Source organism: Eumetopias jubatus, unplaced genomic scaffold (assembly GCF_037043125.1).
Source record: "Eumetopias jubatus isolate StellerSeaLion01/CBP00866 unplaced genomic scaffold, mEumJub1_p1.0 scaffold_7, whole genome shotgun sequence".
NCBI classification, from domain to species: Eukaryota; Metazoa; Chordata; class Mammalia; order Carnivora; family Otariidae; genus Eumetopias; species Eumetopias jubatus.
This window is the reverse complement of record NW_028274813.1, coordinates 48,271,781-48,293,834: the sequence shown is the minus strand read 5'-3', so window position 1 is coordinate 48,293,834 and position 22,054 is coordinate 48,271,781. Positions and strand designations below refer to the sequence as shown.

Here is a 22,054-nt window from a genome sequence, read left to right as displayed (position 1 = left end):
TGAAAATGATGAAGAACAGGTGAGGTTAAGGCAGGCAGCTCTGCGTTCCCGTCCAACATGCTGGCTAGCTCTCAGCAACTTCTGACTTCTCACTGAGGGCCAGGGTCTGCTAGCCAATTTGCCCCACTTTTCTTTTTCACGTTGAGACTCACCTTCCCGTGCAGAGTGGGCTACGGGGCTCGGGCAGCTGAGTAACTACCAAAATCCTGTCAGCCTGCAACTCCCCATGTAAAGAGAAGGATCACCACGTACACACCTGGTAACCTTAGCCCTGACGTGCAGAGATCTTTCCAAATCGGGTCACTCACCATATCTTCAGGGTCTGGAATTTTCACCCCACTGAAGTACTGATTCGTGCTAAATATTTGTTGGTGCCTAGGAATGAGATCTCCTTTGGACAAGAAGAAAGGCGGGTAAAATGAGATTGGTTAGCAAGCACTGACCTCTGGCTTCTCCCCATCCGTGCTGTGTCTGTGCCCACAACCAAGGAAGGCTGTCATCTGCTCTTTTGGTCAGAGGGAAGCATTGAGGCAACCCTCCACAGCTTGTACTGAGACCTCAGGGGCCAAAGCACTGTGTCAGGTGTACAGGAGGCCTGCACGGGTACTGAAGGCTACGAGCAACTGTCCCTCAAGGGCTCACAGTGTACTGGAGGAACCCAAACAGCTCAGAAGCGCACACACACACAAATAAAATAATGCCTTTTTAAAAAATAGCCTAAGTGCAACAAGTACAAGGCAAAATCCTATTCATTGAATTCTGGTGGGTCAATATAAAAGTGTATTGGCTTAGCACTTAGAATAGTGCCTGTCAATAAGTATTTGAGGAAAGAAGTGGGGAAAGAGGAAGAGAGGAAGGAAGAGGGATGAAAGGAGAGAAGGAAGGAGAAGGATGGGAGGGAGGGAGGGAGGATGGAGGGAAGGAGGGAGGGATGGAAGGAGTGAGGAAGCAAAAAGGGAGGGAGGGAGGGAATATGTTTCCAAATTGGAACCACTTTTCTTGTTTCATTAATAGTAACCACTTGGAAATCCCATTTTATCTACTGCTTGGAGAGCACTTACAATATGATTCAATGAAAAAAAAAAAAGCACTGGGGCGCCTGGGTGGCTCAGTCGTTAAGCGTCTGCCTTCCGCTCAGGTCATGGTCCCAGGGTCCCGGGATCGAGCCCCGCATCGGGCTCCCTGCTCTACGGGAAGCCTGCTTCTCCCTCTCCCACACCCCTGCTTGTGTTCCTGCTCTGTGTCTCTCTGTCAAATAAATAAATAAAATTAAAAAAAAAAAGCATTTCTATATTCTGGAGGATGATGTGAGGCTCACCCTGTCCACATTTCAGCCAAATCAGTTAAAATCACCCTCGTGTAAAATTGTAGGGATATTACACATGAAGAGGAATTTTGTTCAGAGAACATCAGGAGATACGCAGCAGGGCACCCCTGGGACACACTCAGGCCCCCTTGCCAAAGCAGAGTGGACAACAAAAACCTCCCAACCAGGGCCCCAGAAATGCTACCCCAAGGTATCGAACTGCCTAATTTTGCTGATTTGTTTTGGAACCTTACCTTGCACTCAAATCCAAAGCTGCTGTCTTGTCCCATTTTGTACAAGTGGCCAAAATATACTCTCTACTGCCTAGCCCCAGATCTCAGCGAGCTTCATCATGAGCACCCTGCTTGTACCTTAATAACCATCTTCCATCGGAGCCCTGGAAGCGTGGATGTGATGAGATTGCCCTAAACTCACCAAGGGAAACAGCAAAGGAATGCTGATTGCACCTGGAAGCACTCCAAGGCGCCTTACTGGTCACTCAGAAAACCTGTCAGCAAATACTTACTGCCTACTGTGTGCAGACACTGGTGGAGGACATATTGAAATGTAAGACATGATCTTACCCTCAGGTAGGTGACAGTATCTTTGGGAAGATAAAAGCACAAGACAGGACAAGGTGAGGGCCGGTACTACAAGAGTTTAGAGGAGGAAGTTTGCTTTAAACTGGGGAGCAATAGCTAAACTCCCTGATTTTTTTTTTAGGCTTTTTTTTTTTTCCTATTTGAGAGAGAGAGTGAGAGAGCAAGAGAGAACAGAAGCACACAGAGCAAGGGGAAGGAGAGGGGCAGGGGGAAAGGCTGTGGAGGGGGAAGGGCAGGGGGAAAGGCTGTGGAGGGGGAAGGGCAGGGGGGAGTGGGGGAGGGGAGAAGCAGACTCCTCACTGAGCAGGGAGTCTGATGCGGGGGGTGGGGGGGTGGGGGCTGTCGATCCCAGGACCCCAGGATCATGACCTGAGCCGAGGGCAGACACTTAACTGACTGAGCCACCCAGGTGTCCTAAAGTCCCCGACTTCTGAAGGGCGCAGTCACTGCTTATACATCTTTCCTCCGTCCGCTCCAAGTCTCTCTTCTCCTCCCTTTCCCTCCCCCATCATACCCCAAGAGTAGAGAGACAAGAGTGACACCAGAAGATCCAGCTGTTCTTCCTGACACATAGGTTTAGAATCTTCTATAGCATCCGAATGATCCAATCTAGCTTAGCAGGCTAGAGTGAAGGATCTCCAAAGAATGAACTACCATATCATAACAAATGAAATAAAAGACAGTCGCATTCTGTAAACTGCTAAGCCCTTACAGAAATGTAAGCTTTTGTATTGTTGCTATGATCCTTATTCAGAGTTTAACTTCATCCAAACAATACTGAAGAGAGAACCTTGTGTCTTTTTGGACAATTAGTATGTACTCACAATTGTTAATTCTTTTTATTAAAACAAAGGTGGACACTTTTTTTTTTTTAAGTAATCTCTATGCCCAACTCGGGGCTCAAACTCATGACCCTGAGATCAAGAGTCACATGTTCTACTGACTGAGCCAGCCAGGCACCCCCAAATGTGGACACCTTTAATGGAATTATTTAAATAAGGCTTCTAGAGGACCCTCCTTCATAACCGTAAAGGGCACTGAATGAGACTAGGAACTTGGCTCTGTCTGGTATTGACATGGGTAAAACTATTCAGTTTCCCAAAAGGTGTGACAAAAACACCACTTACCCAAGGTCTTCCTAATCAGATAGAGCTGATCCACATCTGATTTTCCTGGCCACAGAGGCACCCCTGACAGCAGCTCAGCAAAGACACAGCCAACTGCCCAAACATCTACTGGGGGGCCATACTGCGTGTCCCCCACCAAGAGTTCTGGGGAGCGGTACCACCTGGTGGCCACATATTCTGTGTAGTAGTCACTTGGTCCAGCTGGTCAGCGATGGCACATGGAAAACAGAGACAACAATGGAAGACTGGAATCCAAACTGGCAGGGGGAAGACCTAAAAAAATCAAGCTGGTGCCCCATCTTGTGGCTTTTCTAAATCAATGGTTCTCAATACTGGTTGCACATTCAAATCAGTCGGAATATAGTATTTGTTAAATTACGAATGATTGGGTCCCATCTCAGTCCAATGAGACCAGAAATTCTGGGGGAGAGCCTGGGGAGGTATCCGTATAGTTTTATAGTTACAACTTACAGTTCCCCAGATGATTCTAATCTGCAGCCAGAGTTGAAACCCACTCTCCTAAAACAGAATTTCTCCGAAGTACTATTTTATCCAAAAAAAAAAAAGAGACCACGAGACTAACGTAGTTTTTAATAACCACTTTACTGTGGTATAATCTACATATAGCATACATTTTTAAAACACTATATGTATCTACATGTTTTCAGCAATTAAAGAATTGTAATTTAGGGCAAGCTCAAGCCCAAAATATATAAAAACAAGCTTTCTATAGCATTTAGAGCCTTTCTCATATAAAGAATCTTTCTGTCTTTTACAATTACTTAAGGAAACATCAATACTCACTCAAAAGCCGAGCAAATCCAAAGTCACAGAGCTTAATCACTGAATGTTTTGTGATGAGGATATTTTCTGGCTTCACATCTCTATGTATGCACTAGTCATAACAATAAAAACAAAAACAGATTATCAAGGAGCAACTATAATATATGGGATAAATATAACACATGAATATTTAGCAAACATTTGAGAAATCATTAAAACCTCTGACCAGCCTTTTAGATAAAAGGCTGCAAAATAGCAGCCTAAAATAAATCTAGTACCATACTCATTATGGCCTGAATCATCCCAAATTCCTAAAGGGCCCAAAAGGACCAAAAAGGAAGAAAGGAAAAACGAAAGGTAGGGTAGCCAGATAAACAACAAATAAGTTTTTAGTATAAGTATACACCCCATGAAGTCTTTGGGACATACTTAGACCAAAAAGTTATGACTGTTTATTCGAAATTCAAATTTAACTGGGTGCCCTACACATAATCTGGCAACCCTAGAGGAAAGGGAAAATGTTAAAAGGCTCTGGGTGAGGCCTGCATCATGCCTGCTGGAGCTGCAAGTTGATGCATAAGCAGAATTCACAGTTCAGTCGTTTAACTGAGAACAGAACACAGTCCGCCTGGTAAACAGGACAAGCCCTGGGTCTGCTGAGATAAGCGAGGAAAGAGAAGGGCGGGAACGGGAGCTTGCCAAGAGACCTCCCTTCCAGCTCTTGACATTCGTCCTGACAAGATAAACAAGGGTAGGCAGCGCTTAACCTCTGGGGAGAGTCGCTAGATGTCAGCTCCGTCCCACACACCAGAGTTCTTAGAGCTCCATCCACCCCTGCGGGACGTGGCCCCCACGCCCTAATTCAGACTCAAATCACCTGTGGTTTCCAAACCACAGCTGACATTGTTTAACAGGCTAATGTTAGAAGAGAGCTTTTGAATCTTCACATGATTTTCTTATTAAATAACAATTCTCTTGGCAAAGCACAAATCAACAACCTAATTAAAGATTACATAAAAACAACGTTTGAGTCAAAATCCCGTTCGGGGTTCCTAATAATCCTCACTTCTTCCAAGCCTTTTCCTCTCGGGAGAAGAATGTTGGATCCCGCTGCAATCTGAGAGACCCTCTTTGGCTTGCAGCTGAAACCCTGGGGTATTCTTGACTTTCTAGAATTTGGAGAGAGGACAGAGGTTCTTCTTGGGCCTGGCCTGGTTCTCCCTCCAAAGGACGTTCAGGGTGAGAGATCAGTGTCAGTGTTTCCCCATGGGTTTTTATTATTCTGGAAAATTTGGGGGAAGGACAATTTCTGAATTATTCTATTACTATCTATCTGGTTCTCAGCAATTAACGGCCCCGAGATCACCATTCCTCTACCACTGGCTTCGCATATTTCTCTAAATGGGTACACCCATGAATATCATGATGACAGATGGTCAGAAGGACTCGTAGGCAAGAATGTGTTCCTATTCTGTTCTGAGAACTCTTCACAAGTTCCTACACCCTCCCCACATCAGTACGTGGGGCCGACCAGAGCTTTGGGAACTCTCCAGGAAACAGTGGTATGCGCTGTATCTGTCTTCAGTGTCTCTGATTTTCCTCGCCAGGACCTTTATGAGGTCCCTCTTGCTCCCCTCATCCTAAAACCTGCTTCCAGGAAAGTGCTAACCCTCACTTGCTATAAATAGCAAGATAAGGTGTCCACGCTCCCTGGGATCCATGCATTTTGACAGGATCGTAGCCTTAGGCTAGGTGGAGGCTCACTCAGGAGAAGGACTGGCAACTTGCTTATTTTCTACTTCTAGGAAGGCAGCTTCGGGAAGACATCACCCAGAACAGCCCACGGCAGGGGCTTCAGCCCCCACCAGCAAAACTGACCCAGGCAGTAGATGAGATGACATAGTGCGGGCAACTTGCCCCGGTGGCCAAAATGAAGGTCTAATATTGGCATCCGGCCTCTGTGTGTGGGGAGTGGGCATTGTTGTTCTGGAGGGAGGAGCCACCTTCCTGGCACCTTCCCACCCACCTCCTGGGCAGCCCCCCCCCGTGCCCCTCCACCCTTGGCTCTGGCCAGGAGTATCAGAGGTGTCCACGGGCTGCTCTGCTCCAGCCTTGGCACTCATATCTCACAGACACAAACACCAGCATTTGTGCATGGCGCTTGGGACTCCGCCTACTGCGACTCAACAGGCATGAGCCCCCTGGGGTCCCCCCCCCAGACTTCAGAGCGTTGTCAGGGTGCCAAACCGAAGCAGACTCCAAGCGAATGGGATTCTCCTTTAAATCTGAGTCGCGTCTCATCAATATACATCTATAACTACTTTCTTAAAATCACAAAAAAAACACATCTTTTATGTAACCTGAAGAAGAAAGAATGGCTAGGTTGGCGTTTTTAGCCTCTATGGCCCCCCACCAGGCTTCGGAAGACACGTGAAAAAGCATATCCACAAAAGTAGGATATAAATTTTGTACAAAGGCTCTACCTCAGTTTAATGGGCAGCCTTCTGATTTTTCAAGGATGATCATGAGACTTACATCGTGTTTATGGCAAAAATTTACAGCTTGCAATGTCTGCCAAGTTATGCTCTTCACAAGATGTTCTGGTACCCTAATAAAAATAAAGAAGCAACAAAAACACATTCTTTAGTGTAGCCATGGAATTCAGCTCAAAAGAAGAAAAAAAAAGAAAGTAAGACAGGCTTAACTAGTGACACATCCAGTCCTCTAACTCACAGAGCATCTAAGTCATGGAGTGTAAAGAGCAGGGGCTCAGCACACTGCTGGGTTCTCGGGAGCGCAAGGAAGGGCCAGAGCAACATCTCCTTCTACAGGAAGGGACCATGAAGAGTCACAGCGGTTTCCGCAAGTATTTATGACCACCTACCTCAATCATCTGTGACGCCCCTGGAAACCTGCCTGCTAACTTGAGCTCCATTTCTACAAAGAGCTTTTCGTTGATGGAAAGTTAGTTCACATACAGCATAAAAGGTGTTGCTCTTTTTTTTTTTTTTTTCTTCAAGTTGCCCCAAACTGATGCCTTGAGACAGAATTCATCTTTCATGCGTGGGCACATGGTTTCTCCACACTCCCCAGGCAGCATTTTTTTTTAGGTAATGGAGATTTTACTGCCGATAGGGAGGAGGCTGACCTTGCATACCGCAGAACAAAAGTGAATAATGGCTAAAACCCCACACAGGCGTCTCGGTTCTTTCCCCACATGGCTTCTCTCTGGCGGCTAGCTGCACCCGCTCCCCATCTCTCTGCCTCGTCCTCTACCACGGCGTCTAAACACGGTCCCACTGCCCCCAGCACTTCTCCCCTGACGCTCGGCTTAGCCAACCGGGGCAACCAACAGCCCCAGCAGATCCTTCACGCGAATTAGGAAAAGGTGCCTCTTCTGGGAGCGTTTAAAAAATATATTGGGCAATGAGTGAAATGACTACAGAGAGAGCACGTTTATTTTTAGGGCCCTGCACCCACCAGCAGGACTTACTGTTTTTATGAATCAAACATTAAACAATGGTGTTATGGTCCTCAGCCAGAACTAATTAAGTAAACCAGGGAGCAAACTCTCGAGTAGTTGTGTTAAGGTGACCAGAACAAGTCACTTCTAGTCTCTGGGAGGGGCCCCAAGACCACTGTTGTCACAGACCAGATGTTCAGGAAATCCTCTCAAGAAGATCAGAGGATGGGCCAACGTGGAGGAAATGAAGAGGTCACTGCCAGGAAGAAGAGCTGGGACGTTTCTGGACCAGAACCATGTCCCTTGGCTTGAAGTCGCTTCTCTCCAAATTCTCTCCTTGTCCTAGCGCCACAGAGGTACAATGCTAGGAAAACTCACCTGTTTAGAAAGAAGGCCTAGAAAAACACAACTAAGAAGAGGACCTTCTATGGAAAATGCTTCCCTCTCCCCCGCCTCCACTTTTTGTCCAGAAAAAAATGGGACGTATTCTGATTATTTAATGACTTAAATATTAAGGTTATCAGTACCAGGCCACTTTAGTCCCTAAAAACATTTCCCAAAAGAAATCATGCAAAAGGAGCATGTAAAAGTAAATTGGTTTTTTTTTTAAGATTTTATTTATTTATTTGAGAGAGAGAGAATGAGAGAGAGAGAGCACAAGAGGAAAGAGGGTCAGAGGGAGAAGCAGACTCCCCGCCGAGTAGGGAGCCCGACATGGGACTCGATCCTGGGACCCCAGGATCATGACCCAAGCCAAAGGCAGTCGCCCAACCAACTGAGCCACCCAGGTGCCCTGTAAAAGTAAATTGTAACAGCATATTAGTAATGCTCGTCTAAAGCTGAGCACATTATGACACAATCCTCAAACATCAAAACCCCCTCGTGTCATCCTGAGTTAGTTACTCACTTCACTTCTTTATTACTCTGTTCCTTCTCTGAAATGCCAGGGCCTCAGGCTCTATCTCTAAGATCCTTTTTAGTGGATGATGATAGGAGCCAAGTTTTTCATTGTCGGAGAAGGGAGTACAAATACGGGAGGGGAGAAAAATGGAATCTCTTCAGGGGTGTTGGGTTGGAATTGGATATACACATATGTACAGAGGGTGCTGGGCTGGAAGGGGTGCGTTCTTAGGTAGGATGCTCCAGGAAGCTTCTCTGCTTAAGTCAACATCTAAAGTATGGTTATAGCAGTGAGAAGTGGCCAGGTTTGGGCTATATTTTAAAAGGACAGTCTTCAGGACTTTCTGAGATTGGATATGAGAGACAGAGAGGAATCAAGGAATCATGCCAAGGTTTTAGCTTAAGAAGCTGGTCCATGGTGGGGCCCTTTCCTGAGGAGAATGCTGAGGGAAGAGCTGGTTTTGAGGAGGGAAGGGTGGATATATTGAGCTGCTTATTGGACATCCAAAGGATATTCTGGGTAGGCAGTTCTGAATTCACAAGGAAGGTCAGACTGGAAATACAAATTTGGGAAGCATGAGCATATGGATGGCATTTGGAGCCAAGGGACTGGGTGAAGCCACTTAAGGAGTGAATACAGAAAGAGAAGAGAAGGTCAACGTCCTGAGGCCCTACAACAGGTAGAAGTCAGAAAGCAGAGAGGGATTTAGCAAGAGACTGGGGTTGAGCAGGGAGGAAAGCAGGGCAACACTCAGGAAAACGGTGTCACCGGAGCCAACTGAAGAAAGTGTTTCAAAGGACTTCTGGATTAAGATAAGATGGTGGGTTAAACAAACCCATCTAATTGCACTCCCTCTCTAAACCTGATAACTACACTGAGATTTTTTTTTTTTTCAAGACAAAAATGGCCAGAGAAAACAGGAGAAGAGATAATAGCGACACATTTTGGAATCTGGAAAACAGGTAGATGAATGAAAACTGACAACAGATCCTGGAATGCTAAAATCTAAGCCCGAAGAGGGGAAAATGGAAGACCAACCAATTTATCCCAAAGAATTCTGCAAAGGTGCAGAAACTGGCAGCCAAGATTCTGTGGCAGTGGGAGGGAAGGAGTTGGAAAATCTGTTTTGGAAACTATCAAATCCCTAGATCCTTTCCCCTATTCTATTCCAACAGGGAGCACTCTTCCCCCTACCTAGTAGAAGGCTGGAGTTTTGTTTTTGGAGAGCGTAAAATAGAGGACATTTGGTACAGCCGAGATCGTGGATACTGTTCCAAAAACAGAGGATTAAATGATTATGTACATACTAACTGCTGAATGCTGGGGCTCCCCAGCCTTCTTCCCTCACTGGCTTTTGACAAAGCAGGCAGCCAGACTTTACTGTCCGAGGAAAATATTGGAAGACTTTTTGGGGGGAAGCTCAGGAGGAAAGATCTGAAAATTCTAACATTGGGGTTCCGCAGCAAATGAACCAGCCAGATAACCCCACAGTGAAGCCCAGAGCTTCCAACAGCACCCCACTCTTAACCATGGGCACACAACCAGAGACTATATGAGGCCCAAGAAAAGCCTCAAATGAGAAAGACAGCAACGAAAACAAACAGAAAAAAGCAACTTAAAAGAGAAACCATAGAGAGTGAAGAGAACATTAAAAAAAAGAAAAACATTAATATCTTCAGGGAGAAAAGGAAAGCTGTTGCATCCACGAAATTAAGAACAAGATACTCTAGAAAAGCAAGAGGACCCGGGGCGGAGGACCCTCCCTGCCCTAGGCTTGCGGGGGTGGGGGGCTTTATGATAATCACTTGTGACCAACAAAGAATAACCAGCCCCTAGAAAGGAAGTAAGCCATTGAAGGTGTTATCAATAGAGATGTTAAAAGGATTCGAGTTCCCTGGTTAGCTTTCTATAAAAGACCAACCCTAAAGGCCCTCGTTGGCAACCTTGTCTCAACCCTGTCGGGACCCCTCTCACTCTCGAGAGCTTTTTCTGTATCTTCACTTAATAAATTCCTGTTGCTTTACTCACAAACAAACAAAACAAAACAAAACAAAAACAAGAGGACCAGTCAGAGTCCAGAATCCAAATCATCGAAGGCGCAGAACAAGAAAATAGAGAAACCAAAGGACAGGGAATCAGGAACACAACAATTCAAAATTCCCTCTCAGAGAGAAGGAGCTCACCAAGTGCCAACACAGGGAGGTAAAGTAAGGCCCAAGATTTTCATAATTCAGAATTCTGTGAACAAAGAGAGGGTTCCCCAAGCTTCTGGAAATAAAGAAACAGGACTTCACAAAGGAGCAGAAAATAGATTGGCAACAGACTTCCTGGAAGATAGAAGGCACTTAAAAAAATGCCTTCAAAATTTTGAAGGGATATTATTTTCTACCAAAAACAAACATACAAACCCCTACCCAAACAAAATATCCATCAAATGTGAAGAGACTATAAAAGACTTTTTAGGGCAAGGTCTCAAATCTCTGTTTCTTTTTTGAAACCTCTCATACTCTGACGAAGCCCCTGAAGGATGCACCCCCCCCAAAAAGAGGTAACTATAAAAGAAGATGACTTGAAACAGTGAACACTGGACGCCTGCCACCCAAGCGGGAAGCGCTGGGAATCTCCAGGAGGACGGGGGACGGGAAGGGAGATGCCATGTGGTAATGGTGTTCCAGGCGCTGAAAAAAACCCACCCACACTGGAACAGCGAGCGTGACACAAGAGCAGGCATGTTGACAGTTGTCATCACCATGCCCTCTGCCTTACACCGTCTCAAATAAATATGAAAGTATTTAACCAACAAAAGCTTTGGAAGAGTCTGCATGCATGTTCAAATTCTGAGTACCAGCTTATGCTTTCCTTGTAGACAACTGCCCAAACAAAGTCAAGTTACAATCAGAATGCTGCTTGGTCAGTCAAGGATCTCGAGATGAGGGAAAGTAGGCAATCTGACTGGTTGTTGTCACTAGCCTGAGCTTGCTTACTTACACCCATCCCCAAATTAGGAGGGATTTGACATTAGATAAAACATATACAATCAGTCCAATCTGACAAGCCCGGCAGCCATTTTATTTCTTTGAGGTGGCTTTGCCTGATGTAAGGTTACCTCTGCCCTGATGGTTCCACAAAATAACTCTCCGAAAGCAATCTTCTGTCTCTCCTTTCGAACATTTTGGGGGAAGCTTATACTGTGACCCTAATGTCCTAATTATAAAATTTTTTTTAAAGATTTTATTTATTTATTTGAGAGAGAGAGAATGAGAGACAGAGCACGAGAGGGAAGAGGGTCAGAGGGAGAAGCAGACTCCCCGCCGAGCAGGGAGCCCGATGCGGGACTCGATCCCTGGACTCCAGGATCATGACCTGAGGCGAAGGCAGTCGCTTAACCAACTGAGCCACCCAGGCGCCCCTAATTATAAAATTGAAATGAGAGAAACATAAACAACTGCTGTATGATAATGAAGAGATCAAACTGATTTTTAAAAACGTCTTCAGGTACATGAGAGATGGGAGAGATGATGAAGAGAGAATAGAGGTCTCTTTCTGGCATTCTCAGCACTTCAGCCATCCTTCCTGCTACTGCTCTTCTAATACTTGAGACAGTCCAAGAAGACAATCAACATTCACTTCTCCACAAGGCTACAACAAAGACGGGGAAGGAAGGACTGGCCAAGCTCCCAGAGAAATAATATGTTCTTGGGAATTTATCCTATGGAAATCTTTATGCAAGTGATTGTTCACTGTAGTCTTGTTAGTGATAAAGAAAAATTTATCAGTGGGGGGTTAAATAAAGAAACTGTGGTATATTTGTACCATGGAATGCCATGCAGCCATTTTAAAAATATAAAAGTAGGTATGTTTGAATCGGGAGACAGCTCCTGAATACACTTTAAAAAATGCATAACTATATGATGTAGAATACAATCTATTTAAATACAGACATGCAAAGAAAAATAATTAGAAAATAATTCTCAACCTGTTAATTTTATTTATTTCTATGTTTCTGTGTTGCTTGAGACATTATTGGAACAAACAATATATCACTTTCAATCTAAAAAAGAGAGATTTTAAGTGTTTTATAAAAGTTGTGGAATTCCACGGACAGAAACTAAAAACTTGCAGTAATAACCTTTTCCCACCAGATGTTCTTTGCACCAACTATATGAGAATCAGAGGTGGACCCAGTGGTAATGGAAAAGAATCAGTGAAGTATTGTGTCTGGTTGCACTTACAGAAGGGTAGAAAAGTAAGGGAGTACGGAAACTAGTTGTTTACCAAACTTTGACAGAGGAGAGACCAACAGTTGAAAGAATAATAAGTACGATGTACATTAAGTTCTGCAGAAGATAAGGAATGGTAATACATTTGTTTTGAGGGCAAATATAAACAACATGAGCCCAGCACTGCGGATTGTAAGGGATATGTATTTAGGCCACTGTAGCAGGATACATATCTTGTGGCACAAACTTGCTTGTTGATTGCAACATGAATTTGAATCTTCTCCAAAAGTATTTCCGAGAAGTTACAAATGTGATAATAAGGAGATGAATTAACATCCATTTCAGATTCAAAGTAGAGACAGGTCTTTGAGTCTGATTTGGCAAGAATTATTTTTATGATTTTACGGATTAAAAATTACCATAGTGACAAATGGAACATGGAGGAAATATTATAAAAAAAATAAATAAAGGGCGCCTGGGTGGCTCAGTCAGGTAAGCGTCTGCCTTTGGCTCATGTCATGATCCCGGGGTCCTGGGGTGGAGCCCCACATCAGGCTCCCTGATCAATGGGGAGTCTGCGTCTCCCTCTGCCCCTCCCCTCTGCTTGTGCTCTCTCTCTCTCTCTCTCTCGCTTGCTCTCTTGCTCTCTCTCAATTAAATAAAATCTTAAAAAAATATATATAACAATCATACCTCAAAGTATCACTATTAAAACATTAATAGGGTATTAATTATTTTCCTTTTTTCTATCTATATATAAATTCTATAAAAATTAATATGTATTTTTATTATAGCATTTTTCTTCATTTTGCAACCACTCATGAACATTTTTCTGTTTCTACGTATGTTTTATCTATAAGCATGATTCTTAGTAGCCCCACTGTATTCCATTGTAAAGACATACCATAATTTACTTAACCATCCTCTATTATTGGACATTTCCGTTGTTTCCAATGTTTTCACTATAAAATCCTTTAACACTGGGGTGCCTGGGTGGCTCAGTCGTTAAGCGTCTGCCTTCGGCTCAGGTCATGATCCCAGGGTCCTGGGATCGAGTCCCGCATCGGGCTCCCTGCTCGGCGGGAAGCCTGCTTCTCCCTCTCCCACATCCCTGCTTGTGTTCCTTCTCTCGCTGTCTCTGTCTCTGTCAAATAAATAAATAAAATCTTAAAAAAAAAAATCCTTTAACACTGTGCCTGGCTGACTCAGTCAGTGGAGCAGGCAACTCTCGATCTCAGGGTCGTGAGTTCAGGCCCCTGGTTGGGTGCAGAGCTTACTTTAAAAATTTTTAAAAATTTTAAAAAAAACCCATAAATCCTTTAACAAACACTTTTATAACTAAACCTTTATGCATGTACTCAATTACTTTTATGGTAAATTGTTAGAAGTAGAATTGCTTGGTCTAAGATAATGTCTCTTAAGGCTTTTATTTTCATTTTTATGTATTTTTTATTTTTTTTAAAGATTTTATTTATTTGAAAGAGGGAGAGAACGAGCAGTGGGGAGGGGCAGAGCGAGACTGAGAGAGAAGCAGGCTTCCCGCTGAGCAGGGAGCCTGACGCACAGGGCTCCAACCCAGGACCCAGAGATCAGGACCTGAGCTGAAGGCAGATGCTTAACGGACTGAGCCACCCAGGCGCCCCTCTCTAAGGCTTTTAACACACAATGCCAAACTGCCCTCTGGACAGGTTGCTCCAGCAATGTACTGATAATTTCCTTTGACAATAGTAGGTTTTTGAATTTTTAATCAAAGTAACTATCTTAAAATGAAAAATCATCAAAACACTGTTAGCATTACCCTTCTTCAAAACCATTTGGTAAGTATCAATTTATTGGTTTGCTAACTTTGGTCATTCCACAACAAGTTTTAGGGGTGTAGCAAGTGCCAAGAATTAAGCTAGAAGACACTGGGGATACACAGGGGAGGAAGGCCAGCCCTTGCCCTTGAAGGTTTTATAGTTTCCCTTGCAAATGGGGTATGTAATAGAAACAGTCCCAGAAGACGTGATGGACGCTAGAGAAAGGAACTCCTGACTCTCTTCAGTGTCAGCTAAAATAGTTCCCACACAGGGGGTCATATGTGAGCTGTAGCTGAAGGACAAGCAGGAGTTTGCTAGGCAGAGTAGAGAAGGAAAGGCGGTGCAGACTGAGAAAACGGCATGTCCTGAGTGAAGCTCAGAATGCAAAGGGTTCTGTGGGGGCAGTGTCATGTTTTATGCGGCAAACTGATGAGAAATGGGGCTGTAGAGAGACTGAAATCTTATGTCCCCTGCTAGGACCACATCCATAAGTTTTGGGGAGCGATTACAAGATTTTATGTAGAGGACTGGCATGATCCACTTTGCATTTTAGAAATCTGTACTCAGAATAAAGTGATCATAGGATATTCTCGGGGCAAGCGTACCACACCCTAAGGAGGACCCCACCTGAGCCCAGGCTGGGAAAACAGCGGCATTACACATTCTCCTTTGTTGACATTGTTGCACCGATCACACATGAGACTGAAGGAGAACAGCAGTCTTCTGACCTCTAGGCTATCAGATCAACAAGTCACAGCATCACAGACCTGCAAGTCCCCTTCAACTCTACCCCGGTCCTAAACTCTCATTTTCACAGGTGAGAATGCCTGGAAGCATCTTGCCAAAGGTCACACATGGGATGCCGACCCACTTTTACTGGGAATGTGCTTACAAAGTGTTACTTTATAGTATGAGATTCCTCAGCTGAAAAAGAAGATGTTCCTATGAATTTCAAAATCATTGGTTGATACAGTTTAACGACATTTATTCCTTAACGATGACAAGCAAAAATTTGAAATAGCATTTAAAATAGATTGGAGTATTGCCAAATATTCAGCATAATGGAAAGTAACTTATATTTTTTTTGTTTTGTTTTGTTTTTTTGGCTTTTTTATTTGAGAGAGAGAAAGTACGAGCAGGGGGAGGGGCAGAGGGAGAAGCAGACTCCCCACTGAGCAGGGAGCCTGATTCGGGGCTCCGTCCCAGGACCCCGGGATCATGACCTGAATCGAAGGCAGACGCTTAAGAGACTGAGCCATTTCGGTGTCCCCGGTGACTTTTATTTTTGAAACAAACTAACAGGGGCGCCTGGGTGGCTCAGTCGCTCCCACTCCCCCTGCTTATGTTCACTCTCTCGCTGTTCCTTTCTCTGTCAAATAAATAAATAAAATCTTAAATAAAATAAAACATAAACTAACAAAAAAGTCTTTAAACTTCAAAATAAATAAATATCATCTGGCTTAGAATTTAAATCTTATTTTGTCTATTTCCTGGAACATATATAACATATTCTAGCCAGTGGAGTTAAAAAAAAAAAATCTGCTTTCCAAACTCTGATCACGCCTCGTCCCGCCCTTTTTTCCTTCTGCGCAAACTCTGTGCCAAAAAAGAACTGACTCCCACTTGCTTTCAGCCCCCCACTAATGCGTGCTTCCAAGTGACTCAATCTAACATGACTAACCAAACGCCCTGCAACATCTCCCTAGTACCACATAGCCAGGACTAATTCATACTAATAGGTTTTTTTTTTTTATTTTCATACTAATAGGTTTAATCGAAGTGTTAGTTGCAAGCTGTCAAAATAGCAAATATTAACATACTAAATGTTTTCTCCCTTGAACACAATTTCTCCGTATCAGTGACTTTCTGAAGGGAGGTGTCTGTTCTCTTGGCTCTCTTTGGCTGTGTGAATTAACACCAAAAGCCTGTGCCGTGGTCACTTACAAACCACAAGCCACTTTAATCCCATTTGCCTGGAAATCACGGCTGATCACCTAAGTACCCCCGCATGGCAAACGGCAAGCTCTCAGCCAGGGCTTGAAGGCATTGTTGAAAGACCCGTGGCCTCCAGTCACCGGAGTGTGAATGTGAGACGGAATGGGGTGGCACGCCACCACTCTGATACCCAACGCCACTCTGCATATTGTCCCTGGCCAAAGCGGGGCTCCCAGGAGCCCAGCAAAAGGAGAGGATGAGATATCCTTCGCTGCTCACTTGTTTTAAGTCTCCTCACCATTCAACTCAAAGGCCACTTCCTCCAGGAAGTCATCTTTGACTGACCCACTTTGCATTTTATCTTCCAGGGTCTGCTCATCATTCTAGCCTCTCCATCTGGCCACAGGGATTGACTCCAGAGACAGCTGCATCACCTGCCCTGAGGCAGAGTTTTCCACTGGACTTTATATAAGGAGATGCTACCTTCTTCTAGGACTTTCCTCTCGAGTGGCTACATAGGTTGATAAAAGCCTGCAGCCAGGCTTCCTAGTTCAAATTTTTCCCTTCCGTCACGTGCCACATACACATACCCTCCCACATCCACCTTATAAGATTCATCTGCAAGGCAAAATGAAGCCAGCATAGAGGAGAGTTGAGAGAGAAAAAAATCCACCACCGATGGTACTCTGCCTTTAAAACATCCAGCCAAGGGCACCTGGGTGGCTCAGATGGTTAAGCATCTGCCTTCAGCTCAGGTCATGATCCCAGGGTGCTGGGATCGAGTCCCACATCGGGCTCCCTGCTCCTTGGGAGCCTGCTTCTCCCTCTGCTTCTCTCTCTCTCTCTCTCCCTGTCTCTCGTGAATAAATAAATAAAATCTTAAAAAAAAAAAACCTCATTTAAAAACAAAACAAAACAAAACATCCAGCCAAGGAGAAGTGGGTGGGCACCGAAATCCAGCCTGCGCCCTGCTCACTCTGGCAAGGGGCTACCTTCAACCAGAGGAAAGGGCACACACCCCCATTTTTTTTGCAGACAAAGGCTCTGCCTGCTCACCAAGGCTTCTTGTAATGCACACAAAGCAGCTGCCTATGCTGCAGAGGGATGTATGATAAGATCATCAGGGCCTCCATAATCTCCCCATCCTTCCCAGTCACAGCCACCGTCACAGTCCTTCACCTACGCTGGCCTCCGTGGGCTCTTGTCCCTTGTCACCAAGGAATTCCTGACTGATACAGCAGACCAGACTCCCAGATCGCCCCGGGGTGAAACGCCACGTTTGTTCTAGCCTGAAACCTCCTCTTGGTTGTTGTCTTTGGACTCCTGCTTTCAATCTCCAAGTCCTTGCCCTTCCCTAATCAGGCGCAACTAACCAATAGCCTTCCTTTTCTTTCTCAGAAACCCAGATAACATAACAAAGAAGTCAAGTTCAGCCTAATTATGCTGCTGTTTCTTCGTGAACATGATGAGTTATGATTTCTTTCCCAACCTTTTCAGTAACCCTTCTGCCGTCAGGCCCAGCCGTGCAAACATTGCCTGCTCTTGCCGGGTCTGCAAAAGGGCCACTTCTCATCTTCCCTCGCAAATCCCGGGGTTTGCTCCTGTGTTTTGTGCGTAAGGAATGATCACTAACCCCCTTTGGTGTCTGTCCAACTCGTGGAGAACCGTGTGGTCACAGTACTCAAACACCAGGTGAAGCTTCCGTTTCCTTCTGAAGACTTCGATAAGGTTCACGAGGTTCGGATGCTTGAGTTGCTGCAAAGACAAAAAACCAAGGTTTGCTAAGCTGGGGCTGTGATGGATAGAGCTTTCTCTGATTCTGATTCAAGAAAAAGAGAGCGATTTGTCCTTTAGGAAGTTTCTTGTCCTGGGTTGGAGGAAACCGCAAGCAGTATGATCTTACTTCTCTCAAGGAGCTCTTTGTTAGCAGCTTGTAAATGATTACAGCCTCACCCAGGTGGTTGGGGAAGGCAAAGAGAGAGATGAGAAGTCTGGAAAAGAAAGGAGAATGAAAAATCCAGGGCAATTTCTAGTTAATGTAAACTCATCCTTTAAGGCTCAGATCAAATGTCCCTGCCTAAAGAGGGGTCCCCAGATCTCCTCCCCAGGCTGGTTCAATGGCCCTGTACATCTCATAGCTCCCCTGAAGTAGGTCTCCTTGGCAATCCTCTGGAATTACCAAGCAATCGTTCTTTTGACTTTTCAATGTCCTCTGCTGTCAACAGATACAAGAGATATAAACCACTGAAAATAAGAATCATGACCTCAGGATTCTCTTGTTTCCTCAAAAGGATGTGGCTGTACCCCCAGCACAGGGCCTTGCACATAATAGGCATTCGATAATTATTTGGGAATGAATGAGTAAATTGTGTTTCCTAGGTTGACGAGACATTTTAAAACAGAAGAATGAGGAAGGCTCTCTAAGCTGATGTGCCTGAAGATGTGTATCTAGAGAAAAAGAAAAAAGGTCGGAATCAATGTTGTGTTGCCAAGGCTAAGTCTTGTACTTAGCTTCCTGGACCCTTCTGTCTGTAATCCTATCTAAAACGTGACAATTAGGCAAACGAATTATTGTGAAGAGTCAAAATGATTAAATTTCTTCAGGGCGTGAAGGCCTTCTGACAGCCGTCTAAGAAACAAAAGAGGACGCCAGATGATATTACTGCTGCCCAATTCTAGCAGTCAAAGCAAAGCACGAGACACCCCCCCACCCCAGATTCCGCCCTGAAGAAGCCCAGGATGAAGGACCCCCAGGGGAGGGAGGCCCAGGTGTCCTGGCTGAGCTCAGCCCCCAGCCGACCCCCACCTACATTCAGTTCCAAAAGTGAACCCAGGCAAGGCCAGCTGAAGGAACACTCCAGCAAGCCACGGAATTGTGAGAAATAAAACATCACTCTTGTTCGGAGCTACCAAGTGCGGGGGAGATTATGCAGCCAAAGAGCAATAGATAATCTGTACTAGGTCGCAGGGGGACTTCTAGAAACTACAGATGCTTACACCCCATCTCCAGAGACCCTGAATGTCTTAGGAAGGGGCCAGGCATCTGTTTTTTTTTTTTTCCCTCAAATTCTCCAGGTGATTCAATATGTAGCCAGAGGTACTGATCACAGACAAGCAGATACTTCATAAGAGGTAAAAGGAGTTAGGAGAAAAAGTGAAGATGTTGAACGGCCTGCTGGATCACATTGGTGTGGGCATCAAGAAGAGAAGCAGCCAGCAAGGGAAATACAGAAGAAGACAGCTATTTTCTCGTTTTCTTTGTAATAGTCCTCTGTGTCTTCAAGTTGTGAAATTCCTCCTCTAGATACTACACTGGATGAAACAAAGATAAAACGGCCACAATATTCTACAGGCCATTAGTCACGTGTGGGCCTTGGAACAGGGCACTTGAAGCTACAAAACCCCACGTTTAGGGTAACATACCTGGTAACTTTTAGCCTAAGCTAACATTTTCCAGAATAGTAGGACAGATCTGACCACTGTCTTAAACTGAAGAATCGCGTCAGCTTAGATGTCTCAAACAGCAAACAACCCGTTTGAGGGGGCTAAGTGGCAGCATGAAGAAGGAATTAGCAGTAAGCAGAGGTTTTCTTTCAGGTTCTGAAGCAGTGCTATCCAGAGGTCCAGACGTCAAAACTTATATTCTTTTTAAAAAAATTTTTTTTAAGATTTTATTTATTTATTCGAGAGAGAGAGAGGGCGCACAAGCAGGGAAGAGCACAGAGAGGGAGAAGCAGGCTTCCCGCGGAGAAGGGAGCCCGATGCGGGGCTCCATCCCAGGACCCCGGGATCATGACCTGAGCCGAAGGCAGACGCCTAACGACTGAGCCACCCAGGCGTCCCCAAATCTTAGATTCTTTTAATTTTCCCCAAATCTTAATTCTTTTAATTTTCTTAGATTCTTTTCCATGTTCCCTATGTAGTTCCTCACTTATATCTCTAGCCAACCTTTTAAGCACAAGTACTAATCTACCAGCTGACTACCCGGACCTTCTCCAGATGCCAAGACTGGTGCCTCCACCCTGTCCCACCCTGTCCCATCCACACCCGCAGGGATCACTGCAGGGCCCTGCTGCCTCAGGGTAAAACCCAAAAGCCCTCTCAACTTGGCCTCTGCTTCTGTCTCCAGCCTCATGTCTCATCACTGAATTTCTCTCACTCCCTTGAAGGCTCCCTCTCATCTCAGGACCTGTTCACCTGTCTCTCTGAAACACTCCCGTCATCCAGATGTCACCTTCTCTGTCTGGCCCCCTCCCCCTAACTGACACACTTAGCACAAACCCCAGTAGTGCTGGAATGCAAGCATGGGTACCCCATGAAAGGTGAAGGGCACCGTCACAATAGTATACACTGAACCAAGTGGGACTGTGAAAATGCTACCCCTTCTTTCTATGACTACGCCCCCTTTGGAAAACCTGAACCCTAGGAACTGTAAGATATTCTATTCAAATAACATGTAAGATTCTTTCCAGTTTGTGGCTGTTGTAAGTAAAAGTGTTGATGAACCACTTACTCGCTGGTTGATCTTAACTTTGAAGCATGCTGGGCCTCCATTTCCACCTGTGGCAGTAGGAGGAGGGCTGAGGTGAGCGTGCCACATAGAGCGTACTCAACAGCGTCGCGCACGTAGTGACCTCTCCTTGAAGGATAACTGCTAATATCAGTATAGGGAGTGAGAGCTATTTTTATTCAGGAAGATTTTCTCTATTCAGTGTATTCAACAAATATTTATTTATTTTAATGCATAAGATAGAGTCCTAAGGATATAGAAACAAATAAAGCCAGTCCTGCCCCTACCCTTCGTGAGTTTAGAACCTAAGAGGGATAGTAGATAATTGAACAAACAATTACAGATATGATAAATGTCACAAAAAACAAGGTAAAGGGTGCCCAGTTTGCGAATGGTGGGTGGTCCAGGGAAGATCGTGAGGAAGTTAGGTAGGCACCATCTAGAAGCACCAGAAATACAACTTTATGGCTCTAGAGATGGCCAAATTGCTTTCCAAATGGATCATACATACTTACAGCTCTGTCAGGAGCAGGAGAGTACTTTTTACCATCCCACGGCCAGCTCTGAGGTTCCTATAGACATTTAAGGTTGGTGATATAGATCGTCAAATTGCTTCCGGCAACACAGGTCACGTGACTTTTAAACCACTTGTCTCTCCTAACCGCCTCCACGAGATAACTTGTATATCATTGAAAATGGCCGATAACTTACTTCTCCACTTATTTTCAGGACAAATTTAATTTAGAAAAATTGATCACTAAGACTAAATTCTCATTAGGACTTATAAATATGAAATCATAAATACTTTAAATTATTAACTGTCTCTAGGTTGCCAGGATTCTGGGTGACCAGAACACATTCCAGAGGAGCAGATATCTGGAAGTCATTCCCAGCTAATGTTCATTTATTCAACAAAGATCTACAGAGCATCTGCTCTGTTTCAGGCACTGCTCTGGGCACTCGAGCACATTGGTAAATGGGGCAGAAGACCCAGGCATTGCACAAAGAAGTCACATGAGGAGCTCTGCATATAGATGAGGCTTCCTCAGAGAAACCATCCCTGAGGAAGTGGCCTTGAGCTGAGTCCTGGAGGGTGAGAAAGGTCTGACCAGACCAAGGTCAGGAGTGGTGGTAGAGGCAGATTCCCAGGCAGAGAACTGGCCCTGGCCAGAAGGGGATTTAGGCTACTTAAAAAACTGAAAGACAGTGTGGCTTGAGGGTCAAGTGCATGGAACTGAGGCCAGTTTGACAGTCAGAAGCTGAGTCCTGTGGGACCTTGAGGGCGATGCTAAGAAATTTACACTTTATCCCAAGTGTAATGGGAAGCTACTAGAAAGAATTTTAGCAAGATGTGATACGATAATACCATTGGGTTATTTATTTATTTTAAATATTTTATTTATTTATT

At 44.7% G+C, this 22,054-nt stretch overlaps 1 protein-coding gene across 4 annotated transcripts in view; it reads right to left on the bottom strand.

Moving 5' to 3' along the window:
* CDKL1 (cyclin dependent kinase like 1) overlaps positions 1 to 22,054 on the bottom strand; it is a 55,189-nt gene that overhangs the window by 6,000 nt on the left and 27,135 nt on the right. For all 4 annotated transcript variants that reach the window (XM_028101329.2, XM_028101333.2, XM_028101344.2 and 1 more), the window contains exons 2-6: positions 17,770 to 17,891; positions 6,354 to 6,426; positions 3,840 to 3,930; positions 3,036 to 3,236; positions 309 to 391 (exon numbers count right to left, since the gene is read on the bottom strand). In XM_028101329.2, coding sequence (XP_027957130.1) covers positions 309 to 391; positions 3,036 to 3,236; positions 3,840 to 3,930; positions 6,354 to 6,426; positions 17,770 to 17,891 — 570 coding nt within the window. The remainder of the gene's footprint in view (positions 1 to 308; positions 392 to 3,035; positions 3,237 to 3,839; positions 3,931 to 6,353; positions 6,427 to 17,769; positions 17,892 to 22,054) is intronic.